Consider the following 13,892-nt stretch of genomic DNA (forward strand, 5'->3'; position numbering starts at 1 on the left):
GACTTGGAAAAAGCAAGGCAGACGTGAAATGCTCAATAAGTGTTGGTATTAGGAGAAAGCACCAAGCTTGTGCAGCCTCAGAGCTGCTGCATCTGCTATCCCTGCGAAACACTCACGCCCCTCCCCCACCCCACCTTTCTGCATGGCTAGCTCCTTACTGAAATGATGGGCATCTCTTAGTTTGAGGCTTGTCAACCCTACCAAACTGTGACCGTTATGTGGGCAGGCACCAGGTTATTTTTCGCTGGAACTCCAGTGTCCAGAACAGAGCCTGACACACAGTGGTTGCGTGAGTGAATGAAAGAGTCATGAACACCCCAACACACCAGCCCAGCCCTCCCAGCTATGTCCCCTGCTTCTGGCCATCCCGAGGCCTCTCCAGGGAGGTCCTAGGCACCAGGAGTAATGAGCGGCCCGGTAGGGCTGGGAAAGGGATGAGAACTCATTCTGGCCCACATAATCCTCAGCAGCAAATGTTTATTACCTGCTTCTCCATCCAACCCTATTCTTCCACTCCAGGCTATGAACAGGCAAGACATGCACATGCGTCTCTCACACACACGCACACACACACTCACCCAGAATTAGAGAAAGAAAACAGCCTGAACTTGGCTCAGATAGCAGGAATTCGACTCGAGAGCTGTTCATGCTGCCTCCTCTCCTGACCCTTGGTTTTTTCTGTCTGTAAAATAAGATTCAATTAATCCTGCTTTGTGGATATGAAACCTAGGACAGCCCAAAGGATGAAATGGAACATTTGTTCTGAGTTTTCCAAAGAGGGAAGGAACTGGTATTTATTCATTCATTCATTCATCAAAGAGGCAGTAACAAGCAGGGATCAAGAAGTCACCTGCCTGGGTTTGACTCCCATCTCTGCCTCTTCCCAGCTGTGTGACTTTGTGTAAGTTATCTAACCTCTCTGGGCATTGGTTTCACCATCTGCAAACTGAAGTTAATGATGATGTCTGCCTCCTGGAGGTTTTGCAAGAATTAAATGAGTTAATACAAAAGTGACAAGAATATTGTTGAGTGATATATAAGGCTTTGTTGTTATTTGTCATTTAAAAACATACACATAATAGTCTGAGGGCCTTTATACTCCTTGCTTATCAATATCCCTGGACGGCAGGGGATATCAATATCCTCATTTTACAGATGAGGAAACTGAAGCCTGTAGTGTGTGGCAGAGCTGGAGAATGGAAATGAGTTACAGACACCTGAGCCACCTAACGAGCAGAAGTCAGGATTCATGGGGACAGTGCCACCACAGTCAGGGAGGTGGGTTGAGAATAAGGAAGGGGAGAGGCTTCCAAGGCTCAGTGGAAGGAGTGCTGCTGAGTCCAGTTCTCTCAGAGCCCCAGATCATGGAGCACCTACTGTCCGCTGGGCCCTGTGCTGACCTAGACACTGTCACTATTTCCACTCTCACAGAGCCCAAAGTCCAGGGGAGAAGGTGGATGTGTGACCAGGGGGTGATTGGAGCTATGATGGGGATGCACAGGCAGCTGTAGGAGCCCAGAAGAGGGCTAGAGAGGAGGAAAAATCAAGGAGACTTCCTGGAGGAGGTGATGTTAAAGTTGAGAACTGAAGGATGGTCAGGGCAAGTGCCAGGCAGACCACTCTAGTGGGAGCAACAAAGGCAGGTGCAAAGGCCCCAGACAGAAGGTAGCAACAGGAGTTCCCATCGTGGTTCAGCGGAAACAAATGTGACTAGCATCCATGAGAATGCAGGTTCAATCCCTGGCCTTGCTCAGTGGATTAAGGATACAGCATTGCCGTGAGCTGTGGTGTAGGTTGCAGATGTGGTTCAGATCTGTTGTTGCCGTGGCTGTGGTGTAGGCCAGCAGCTACAGCTCCGATTGGACCCCAAGCTGGGAACTTCCATATGTTGAGGGTGCAGCCCTAAAATGAGACAAAAAAAAAAAAAAAAGAGAGAAGGGAGCAACTAACAGTCCAACTCAGACACGGCAAAATATGACACGCCAGAGGGCAGAGGGGGCCACGGGACCAGCTTACACAGGCCTGGGATACAGGATTCAAGGAGGTCCAGACTTCACTCATGCCAGATTTCACCAAGACCCCACACCCTGCCTGCCACCGTCCCAGATAAACACACCAGGAGTCAGGTAAAGGTAAGAGGTACCTCAGCTTATTCTGCATCTGATATATGCTTGGAACTTTTTCCAGCCTGGCCAACAGAACTTTCTGTTCTGATGGTGGAAATGTCCTGTGTCTACACTGTCCAAAACAATAGCCACAAGCCACTAGTCCCATTGAGCACTTGAAATGTAGCTAGTGTGACCGAGGGTTACAGGCTGAATTGCGTTTCCCCCAAAAAATTCATGTCTTGAAATCCTAACCTCCTAAGACCTTATTTGGGAACTAGGATTGTTACAGGTATAATTAGTTAAGATGACTCACAATGGAATAGGGTGACCAAAGGGGAAATTTGGAGTTCCCATTGTGGCTCAGCAGGTTAAGAACTGGACATAGTGTCTACAAGGATTCGGGTTCGATCCCTGGCCTCCATCAGTGGTTAAGGATCTGGCGTTGCTGCAAGCTGTGGTGTAGGTCACAGATGCAGCTCAGATCTGGTGTTGCTGTGGTTGTGGCTTAGGCTAGCAGCTGTAGCTCTAGGCTGGAAACTTCCATATGCCACAGGTGCAGCCCTAAAAAAAAAAATAAATGAAACGAAAAATTAAAAAAATAAAAAGGGGAAATTTAGACTCAGATGCGCATATAGGAAGAGTCCACGTGAAGATGGAGGCAGAGATGGGATGATGTGTCTCCAAGCCAAAGGACGTCAAAGATTGCCGGCAAAGCACCAGGATCTAGGAGAGAGGCCTGGCACAGTCCCTCCTCATGGTCCCAGAAGGAACCAACCTTGCCAGCACCTTTATCTCAGACTCCCAGCCTCCAGAACCAAGAGAGAATCAATGTGTTGTTGAAGCCCCCCCCACACACACCCCGGTCTGTGGTATTTGGTATGGCAGCCCCGAGAAATGCACCAAGAAACTGAACTTTTAAAATACATTTTAATTCATTTTAAGTAGCCACATGTGGCTAATGCCTGCTTTCCTGGACAGCACAGGAAAATGCTTTCCCATCGCCGCATCCTCCATCCTGCAGAGGAGAATCGGAGGCTACTGTCTTGGCTGGGAGGATGAAGACAGAGAACTTCCTACCAGCCAAAGGTGGCTACATATGGAGGGTGAACCCCTACACTGTCCTGTACTGCTGCCTGGAGTCTCACGGGCCATTCAAATGCAAATGGAGTCCAAGTTCAGTTCTTCAGTAGCACTGGACATTTATCAAGGGCTCAGTAGCCATGTGGGGGTCCCATGCTGGATGGCACAGATGTAAACATTCCCTCCATCGATGGACATTTGGTTGCACACCCTGATGCCATGTGCTGCCGCAAGAGCCCTGAACGAGTAACTGACAGCCTCCTGTGGTGGGGGGGGTCTGTCCCCTATCAGCCCATTTTACAGATGGGGAAGGGTGAGGCAGTTAGTGCTAAAGGGAACTCTACAGGTGTGGGTGAGATTCCCTGAATGAGGCCAGGAGGGCCAGGCAGCTCCCCCTCTGCTGGCCCCCAGGCTGAGGCCCAAAAGATGCAGAGGCCAGAGGTGGGGGAAGGAGGCTGCCTGGAACCTAAGATGAGACATAAGGCAGGGAAAGGGGAAGTGAGCGAGAAGGGGCGGGTGTCAATGTCACAGCCCCCTCCTCCCCACTGCCTGGCAGCCTCCAGAAACACTCACCACACACCAACAGAGTGGATTGGTCACACACATGTGTATGGCAAGCTATGTCTGTGCACACACGGGCACATGAGCACATACCCATAGGCACAGCTTGTTCCGCCCTCAGCCTCTCTCACACACACACATACATCCCCCCCCCCCCATAGTCCACCACTTTCTGTCACAACCACACTTCCCAAGCACACGGACTCATGGCCCTCCTGGGCCCCCGACACAGCTCAAGCAGAACCACAGCCCTCATCCCGTCACCTGGGTGCCACCTGTGATTAAGGAGAAGCTTCAACATCTCATCCTCTCATTGACCTTCTGTTTTGTCTGGGCATGGACCCCATGGCCCAGTCCTTGCAGCCTGGGAGCCCCACTAAGGCCCAGAGAGGGGTTGGAACTGCCTCAGAATCACACGGGGGCAGGAACGCGGGGGGAGGGGCGCCATACACAACAACCTCATTCAACCCCATTCCAGGAAGCTCTTGGTTCCAAAGAGCAGTTGCCTCTCGCTCCCAGCAAACTGTGGGAAACGAGCTCTGCATCAGCAGCTGCAGGAGGCTTCGGGGAAGACCACGGGGCCCTGGAATGCACGTTCCCAGTTGCCCAATTCCTTCATCTCCACGCGGCAGGCGGGCCGCCTGCAGCTCCCCCGCGCGCCAGCGCGCACCGCGTGGATGGACCACCGCCCCAGCCATGGGCTCAGACGCTCCGCACGCTGGAGATGCTGGACAGAGGCTCCCGCATCCGGAAGCTGAGCGAGCGTGAGCCGCGAAAGCTGTCCCTTGGCCTCAGCGAGCTGTCGGTGTTGGAGGCTCCAGATTGAGCCTCCGCCGCCTGCGCCAGGCAGTCCCCAGGTCCTCGCAGGCCGAGCCGTAGACACGGGCAACAGAGGAAGCTCAGCACAGCCCGGCGCACGTCCCGGCTGCGGAAAGAGTAGATGAGCGGGTTGATGCCTGAGTTGAGCACAGCCAGCGTCAGAATCCACTCCATGCCCCGCAGGTACTCCTGGGCCCAGACGTTGGAGCCGAAGATGTCGGCCAGCAGCAGGCCGAAGAGCGGGCCCCAGCACACCACGAAGGCCACCAGGATCATGAGCACCGTGTTGAGCAGCGAGCGGGCCTTGCGGCGGGCGGGGGCGCGCATGGCCTTCTGCCCGTTGGCCCGCACCACCCGGAAGATGGCTCCGTAGAGCACCGTGATGGTGGCCAGGATGCAGGCGAAGACCACCACGCAGAAGAGAATGTAGTCCTTGGAGTAGAGCGGGAGCAGGCTGGAGCAGCGCTGGAAGGCGCACACGCAGTTCCAGCCCAGTAGGGGCAGCAGGCCCAGCAGGGTGGCCAGCAGCCAGCACAGCCCGATGAAGCTGCACACGCGGCCCCTCTTGGTGGCCCCGCTCTCGGCCACCGGCCGCACCATGGTGGCAAAGCGCTCGCCGGCTGTGAAGAGCAGGCTGAAGGTGGAGGCGGCCAGCGCCATGAAGAGCAGGCCCTCGCGCAGGAACCACTGGGCCGGCGCCAGGCGGAAGGTATGGGCCCCCGACAGCAGGACATTGGCCAGGTATGCAGCGCCGGTGAGCAGGTCACTGAGCGTGATGTTCACCAAGCAGTAGTAGACCCAGCGCCGTGACCTCATGCGGCTGGCGATGGCCACCAGCACCAGCAGGTTCTCCAGCACCACCAGGCAGCTGACCGCCACGAAGAGCCCGCGCAGCAGCCCCAGGCCGCCCTCCTCCGGCCCGCCCCGCCCTGCCAGCCGGCCCGAGTGGTTGTAGTGCAGGATGATGAGCCGGCTGTGCCCGCCAGCCGCCAGCTGTTGGCAGGATTCGGGGGCCTCAGCCGGGGCCTCCGTGGTGTTCATCACGGTCCCGCGGGGCAGACTGAGGCCCGGGGTGGCTCGCCCCAGGCAGGGTGGAGCCGCCTGCCTTGCCCGGTCTTGGTTTCCTGTTATTTGAAATTTCCTGTTATGTTCAAGGTACCCCCAGGGTGGGGGTGAGGCCAGGACAGGGAGGGGCATCCCAACGGTCTCAGCTCCCACCAGGGCCCCAGGGAAGGACCTGCGGCCGCCCCCTGCTGCGAGACCCCAGCCCTGCCCCCTTCCGGTCCTTGAAAGCCCAGTGCGGTTCCACCCCCCACCCCACCCCAGGAGGGAAAACCAGCTAGCTCCCTTGTGGCCCCTGGGCTGAAGGACTTCCTCGCTCCCATGAGCTACGCCCTGCAGGGCCCACGGTTCCTCACCAGCTCCCCAACTGCTCCAAGCCCACCTGGCACACAGTAGGTGCCTAATTATTGTGCACCAAGTGACACACAGGCTATGGGAGCAGTGGCAGCTCCCTCATCGATGGCGCAGATGCACTTCATTTGATCCTCACGGCAGGCCCAGGACCGACTCGTCTACAGAAGGGAAAACTGAGGCCTGGAGAAGCTCTATGGTCCAACCGGAGTCCCGCAGAAGAACTTGCAGCCAGAAGTGAGCCCCCACATACCCACACGCTCACACAGGGGGAGGGGGCTACTCTCCTTACTGGGGTTTTCTGTTGCCTCTCCTGCCCCTGAGCTGGCCTTCCTAGGAGCAGAGCTGCACAGGACCTCCACCCAGGGCAGCAGCTCACCTCTGGAGGGGGAGGGGTCACTGGAGAAGTGGGGAGCTCCTCCTGCCCCCACTGCTCAGCCATCTGACCCAGGCTCAGGCTGACTCAACCTGAGATGGTTGAGGACAGTGGTGGGGGCACCAGGTGGAGGAGAGGAAGTGGGGGTTGATGTGTAGAGCGATGCTTGGGGAGCCTGAGGGAGGAGGCTTAGCCCTGACCAGTGTCTGAAGGGGGAGGCATAGGTATCTGAGGGGCTCAGGTATCTTCCATGTGTGTTGAGTGGGCAGGGGGCCAGGGGCTCAGAACAGCCCAGCAATCCCTCCCTGAGTTCACTGTTCAGCTCTAGGAGCAGGACAGTTACAGGGAGGCTTAGAGGGAGGGGCTGTCCTGGGAGGCAGCAATGTCCCATCACTGGAGGTAACCAAGCATAAACAGATCAGAAGGGGGGAGGGTGTGGGGGGAGGGGAAGTAAAAGTGGCTGGAGTGTGTGGCGAGGGGGTAGGGTGAGTGTGCAGTAGGCCTAGGGAGCCCCAGTCTTGGGCTCACAAGAGGCCACGGATCCAGGCACATCCACAGCAAACACTGCATCTTCTGAGCCTGGACCCTGAACTGAGCCCTGATCCCAGGCTGAACCTTGACCTTGGCTGAGCCCTTGACCATGGGCTGACTCCAACCATGACTGCTGACACCTGACCCTGGCTGAGACCTGACCCCAAACAGAGCCCTGATTCCAGGCTGGGAGAGCAAATTCAGAACTAGACTAAAATGCTATGAGAGAGCACAGTTTGACTAATTTGAGACCAAGCTGTCCAACAGTGACCTTCTGCTATGAATAACCTGCTGCCTGGGTGAAAGGCCATATGTGCATTAAACCTTACATAAGCTTATGATTATCCCCAAGCTATAGAAAAGCAGTCCCCTCTCTAGAAATTTGTCCTGAAGACATAGCTCTAACCATACACAAGTAAGTATGCAGAAGGCTATTCATTGTCAATGCAAAACATTGGAAGCAACCCAGATGTCTGTACGCAGGAGAGAAGCTGGTGCATTACATTGCACCCCATGGTGGAGTACTACACATCTATGAAAAAGAATGGAGTGATCCCTGTGAGTGGAGTGGGGTGATTTCCAAGACATGCTGTTAAGCTGAGGGGGAAATTCAAAACAATGCATGCAGTATGTTACTTTGTGTATAATAAAGAAGTGGGGATAAAATGTCCACATATCTGCCTCCATTTTGCAAAAGGAAAGAAAAACCAGGAATCATCAAATTGGTTATCTGTGGAGGTGGATGGAACTGAAGTTGAAGAGAGGAGGAGATGATAGCGTTTTGTATTCCTCTTCATATAGTTTTTAAACAGTTAAAGCTTTCTGTATTCAACAAAAAATTAAATCCACACTAATGGAGCAAAAAAGCTTTAAGATGGAATATAAATAGAAAACAAATGAGTTGAACTGTATTTCAAATGAAAATCATAACTACACAAAAATAGAAAAGAACCAGCTTATGCAACTTTTGGACATGGTACTCACTCTAGAGACAAAGGGAACTACAAAAAAATTTTTTTTAACTTGGTTCAGTACATTTGTTTTCACGAGGGGTATGGGTGTAGTGATTCTGAAACTATCATGTGTATTGTGGGACTGAGTGAAGTAGCAACTGTGTTGATATTATTAGGAATCGGGTCTTCACTGGGGGAGAAAGAAGTTGCAAAGATTAAATGGAAAAATTCAGAAAAGAAATGCATAGGGAGGGACTAGGATTAAAAGTATCAGTGTGGGAGTTTCCACTGTGGCTCAGCAGAAATGAACCTGACTGATATTCATGAAGATACGGGTTCAATCCCTGGCCTCGCTCAGTGGGTTAAGGATCTGGCCACAAACTGCCATGTTGGTCGAAGATGTGGCTTGGATCCAGTGTCACTGTGGCTGTGGCATAGACCAGCAGCTGCAGCTCTGATTCAACCCCTAGCCTGGGAACTTCCAAGTGTGGCCCTAAAAAGAAGAAAAAATGGGGGTGGGGGAGAAAAAAGAAAAAGTGGGAAAAAAAGAATGATCTTAAAATCAAACAGAAAGAGGGATGGTGGGTTTGGGGGTAGGGGAGGGGATTCAGAGTTAGTGTTTACTGAGGACAGAATTCCAATTTTACAAGAGGAAAAGAATTCTGCACATGGACAGCAGTGACATTGGCAAACATGGTGAATATATTCAGCCCTACCTCTGAAATGTCCACTCCCCATGATTCATTTTATGTTATGTGTATGTATATATATATATATGTTGTTTTTTTTTGCCTTTTAGCCTTTTTGTCTTTTTGCCTTTTCTAGGACCGCTCCCGCGGCATATCGAGGTTCCCAGGCCAGCGGTCTAATCGGAGCTGTAGCCGCCGGCCTACACCGCAGCCATAGCAACGTGGGATCTGAGCCACATCTGCAACCTACACCACAACTCATGGCAATGCCGGATCGTTAACCCACTGAGCAAGGGCAGGGACCGAACCCGAAACCTCATGGTTCCTTGTCGGATTCATTAAGCACTGCGCCACAACGGGAACTCGTGTTATGTAGATTTTATCACAATAGAAAACAACTGGTGGAGTTCCCATTAAGCACTGCGCCACAACGGGAACTCGTGTTATGTATATTTTATCACAATAGAAAACAACTGGTGGAGTTGTGGAGAAAACAACTGGTGGAGTTGTGGTGCAGCAGAAATGAATCCAACCAGGAACCACGAGGTTGCGGGTTTGATCCCTGGCCTTGCTTAGTGGGTAAAGGATCTGGTGTTGCCATGAGCTGTGGTGTAGGTTGCAGACACAGCTCAGATCTGGCGTTGCTGTGGTCGTGGTGTAGGCCAGCAGCTGCAGCACCAATTAGACCCTAGCCTGGGAACCTCCATATGCCGCCAGTGCGGCCCTAGAAAGCAAAATAAATAAATAAATAAATAAATAAAAGGGGTTGGGGGGAGGAAAGAATGACCTTTCTGTAGGACGCAGCAATTCCAATTCCAGGCATTGATTCGATCACAGGGCTACAATAATCACTCTATGATAACCATCCCAGCAAATGATTGATCCAAGCAAGATTCATCAGTGGATGCTAAAATGATTGGGTGGAAGTTTATTAGGGAGCAGGATATTTACATCATCTCAAATTTTCTTTCTATGCATGACTTATCAATTCTAAAGGGAAAAACACCTTACTTAGAAACCTGGTAAATAGCATCTTAGCCAAGCCACCCACGTAAACACACTGGGAATGGGAGAAAAAATGGGCCTCCTGATATAATGTGCTGAGGACACATCACTACTAGGATACACCTGCCAAACACAGACAACCTGTATCTGATTGTGGGAACCATCAGACAAACCCACATGGAAGGACATCCTACAGAATAAGTGACCTGGTCTCCTAGAGTCAAGGTCATAAGAGACCAAAAAAAAAAACAAAAAACAAAAACAAAAACAAAAAAAGGCCAAAGCTGCCTCAGAAGCCTCAGAAACAAGGAGATTGGAGATTTATGAAACTATATACAATGAGTGATCCCTGACTGAATATGAATACAACACTGGGGGATGGGAAGGAGTTGCAATAAAAAACAATATGGGACAACTGGTGACATTTTCCTATGGGCTAATATTAGGCCAGTATTGCTAATAGTAGTAGATGCTATTATTTAATCAGTACTAGTTTTCCTGAAATTGACTATCACCTTCTGGTTATATAACAGAAGGTATTTGCAGGAAATACATGTTTTGTTTTGTTTTGTTTTGGAGTAAATGTACATGATGGAGCAACTTTGGAATCATTTATAAAAATGAAGAAAAAGAATACAAATGTGAATATTCTTTATAGAATATATTGTGTGCTTTTAGATTATGTTTATAGAGAAATAGAAAGGAAAAGGTTAACTGTGGGAGGACCCAGTTCAAGGGTCTGCAGACTTCTTTTGCAAAGAGCCAAATAGTGGAGTCTACTAGTGGCTCAGTGGGTTAAATATCTGATGTCACTGCTGTGGTGATGGTTCAATCCCTGGCCCAGGAACTTCCGTATGCCTCAGGTGTGGCCAAAAAAAAAAAAAAAAAAAAAAAAAGCAAGTGGTAAATTTTTTTGGTGTTGAAGGCAGTTCTTGACAACGATTGAACTCTGCTGTTGTGGGGAAAGCTGCTCCAGACAGGTGTAAATGAATGGGCATGGCCGTGTGCCAATAAAACTTTATTTACAAAAACAGGCTTAGAGCAGGTAGTGACCCCTGACCTAGAGAAACGGTATATGGGAGTTCATTGTCACCTTCGTGCAACTTATGTAGGTCTGAAATATTTTCAAAGTAAAAAAGATGTGGGGGAGTTCCCATTGTGGCTCAGCAGTAACAAACCTGACTACTATCCATGAGGATGCATGTTTGATCCCAGGCCTCACTCAGTGGATTAAGGATCCAGTATTGCCATGAGCTGTGGCATAGGTTGCAGATGCAGCTCAGATCCCAAGGTGCTGTGGTTGTGCTGTAGGTCAGCAACTACAACTCCAATTGGACTCCTAGTCTGGGAACTTCCACATGCTGCGGGGTGGCCCTAGAAAGATAGATTAAAAAAAAACATGAGTGGGAAGTTCCCATTGTGGCACAGTGGAAATGAATCCAATCCATGAAGTTGCAGGTTTGATCCCTGGCCTCGCTCAGTGCGTTAAGGACCTGGCATTGCCGTGAGCTGTGGTGTAGGTCGCAGATATGGCTTGGATCCCATGTTGCTGTGGCTGTGGAGTAGGCCAACAGCTGTAGCTCCAATTTGACCCCTAGCCTGGGAACCTCCATATGCTGTGGGTGCAGCCCTAAAAAAAGCAAAAAAAAAAAGAGTGGGAGTTCCCTGGTGGTACATTGGGTTAAAGATCCGTCATGGTCACTGCAGTGGCTTGGGTCATTGCTGCAGAGCGAGTTTGATCCCTGGCCTGGGAACTTCCCTCAGCATGGCAAAGAAATAAAGAGAGTGGAGGAGAAAGAAAGAAAGAGAGAAAGAGAGGGAGAGTGGGAGGGAGGAAGAAAGAAGAAAATACGGCTTTCCTAACTTTGTGGTCTCTAAAGATCATTGCTGATAAAAGGAGGCAGGGCTCCTTAGAGAAATGGCCAGGTCTGGGGTTGGGGCTGGAAAGTATGGGATGAAGGGAAAGCATCTCGTTGTGCAGGACTCTGAATCATGAGGCCACTGGGTTACATCCAAAGGACTTAGGCACCAACTCGAAGAGGTCTCCACTGGCCAAAGATGGACTACTGTGGGCTGAAGGGAAGAAAAAGATGCCCAGTGGATGGAAACAATCAAACGTTGCATCCATGAGTTCATAGTGACACAAAAGAGAAAAGAACGTCTTGGGTGATCTTTTGTGTATAGTGAGGAACTAACTCATTACTGAGAAAATTGCTAATTAAAAGTCAAGAATCAGACATCTACCCTGTCTTTTCTGCACAGCCTTTATTTCTGGGTAACCACTTACTTGATAGGGGAAGGAGTTCTTAAATAATACTCCATTTCAAAAATTGTTCTTAATGGGTAAAATATATATGGCATAAAATTAGCATTTTAACCATTTTTAAGTACTCAGATCAGTGGCATTAAGTACATTCACATTGTTGTGCGACCATCTCCACCATCCATCCCTCAGAACTTTTTTTTTTTTTTTTTGTCTTTTTGACATTTCTTGGGCCGCTTCTGCGGCATATGGAGGTTCCCACGCTAGGGTCCGAATCGGCCAGCCTACACCAGAGCCACAGCAATGCGGGATCCGAGCTTCGTCTGCGACCTACACCACAGGTCATGGCAATGCCAGATCCTTAACCCACTGAGCAAGGCCAGGGATCGAACCCGAAACCTCATGGTTCCTAGTCGGATTCGTTAACCACTGAGCCACGACAGGAACTCCAATCCCCAGAATTTTCTAATCTTCCCAAACTGAAACTCTGTCCCCATGAAACACTGACTCCCCTCCCCCTCCTGCAGCCCCTGCCCCACCATCTCCTGCCTGTCTCTGTGGATTTGACTCCTCTAAGGACCTCCTGGGGGTGGAATCAGACCATCTTTGTCCTCCTGTGTCTGGCTTCTGTCACTGAGCACAAGGATCTCCAGGTATGTGCATGTTGTAGTGAGTGTCACAATCTCCTTTCTCATTAAGGCTGAATCATATTCCACTGTATGGATGGACCATATTTGTTTATCCCTTATCCATCAGTGGACACTTCGGTTGCTCCCAACTTTTGGCTACTGCAAATAATACTGCTGTGAACATAGGGGTACAAATAGCTCTTTAAGACTCTGCTTTCAATTCTTTTGGGTGAGGTGGGGTTTTTTTATTTTTAAATTTTTTTATTTTTATTTTTTGCTTTTTTAGGGCTGCACCCATGGCACATGGAGGTTCCCAGGCTAGAGGTCGAATGGGAGCTGTAGCCAACGGCCGTCACCACAGCCACAGCAACAACAGATCTGAGCAGTGTCTGTGACCTACGCCACAACTCGTGGCCACGCCAGATCCTTAACCCACTGAGCAAGGCCAGGGATTGAACCTGCATCCTCATGGATGCTAGTCAGATTCGTTAACCACTGAGCCATGATGGGAACTCCTGTTCGTTTTTTGTTTTTTAATAGAGCCATTCCAGACAATAAATTCAAGAGGAAATGAAAGTATTATAAGTCACTATTTTTGCAACTCCTAATGATGTATGTAAACAATGATATCAATGGCCACTAAGACCATGAGGAGAGAGGTTCATGGGGGAAATTCACAATGGATGAAATAGACGGATGCCCCCTGAACTCACTGGTCAATCTTAATGAGAGAGAGAGACGGAACCAATCAGATGTTATGTTGTTATGTGTCTTACAGACATACACAGAGAGAAAACCAACTGGATGCTATGTGTCATCCAGTGGGGCTCACACCACCTAGGATGCCATGTTTCTGGGTAGATCAATGACAGGGGAGAGGGGAGCTCACTCATCCACACCTGGGAAGCAACCTGCCCGGTTAGGAGGCTGAGAAACCCTACCAGACAAATGACCTGGTTTCTTCATCACATAAGCAGCAAAGAAAAAAAAAAAAGGCTGGGTGATTGATGGCTTTAGATGAAAAGAGTCATAAGAGATACAGCAACCAAATGCCAAGTGTGGACTTTGTTGGGGTCCTGACTCAGATGAACCAACTGTGAAACAAAAACATCTGACATTTCATTACCAGTGATGAGATTTTTTGTTTTGTTTTATTTTTTGTTTTTTGTCTTTTTGCTATTTCTTGGGCCGCTCCCACAGCATATGGAGGTTCCCAGGCTAGGGGTCCAATCGGAGATGTAGCTGCCAGCCTACGCCAGAGCCACAGCAACATGGGATCCGAGCTGCGTCTGCAACCTACACCACAGCTCACGGCGACGCCGGATCGTTAACCCACTGAGCAAGGGCAGGGATCGAACCCGAAACCCGAAACCTCATGGTTCCTAGTCGGATTCGTTAACCACTGCGCCACCACGGGAACTCCGAGATTTTTTCATTATTGACCCACCCTGTCTGATGCACTGAG

At 50.2% G+C, this 13,892-nt stretch overlaps 1 protein-coding gene across 1 annotated transcript; it reads right to left on the reverse strand.

Moving 5' to 3' along the window:
* Positions 1–3,016: 3,016 nt before the first annotated feature.
* S1PR4 (sphingosine-1-phosphate receptor 4) lies at positions 3,017–5,640 on the reverse strand. Its single transcript, XM_021084143.2, has one exon. The coding sequence runs from the start codon at positions 5,607–5,609 to the stop codon at positions 4,452–4,454; it is 1,158 nt and encodes a 385-aa protein (XP_020939802.1). The 5' UTR covers positions 5,610–5,640; the 3' UTR covers positions 3,017–4,451.
* Between the last annotated feature and the right edge of the window lie 8,252 nt (positions 5,641–13,892).

This window comes from Sus scrofa, chromosome 2 (assembly GCF_054392235.1).
Source record: "Sus scrofa isolate SSC_HxYL_T2T_F1_AM1 chromosome 2, Sscrofa_HxYL_maternal_Yorkshire_Landrace_v2.0, whole genome shotgun sequence".
NCBI lineage: Eukaryota > Metazoa > Chordata > Mammalia > Artiodactyla > Suidae > Sus > Sus scrofa.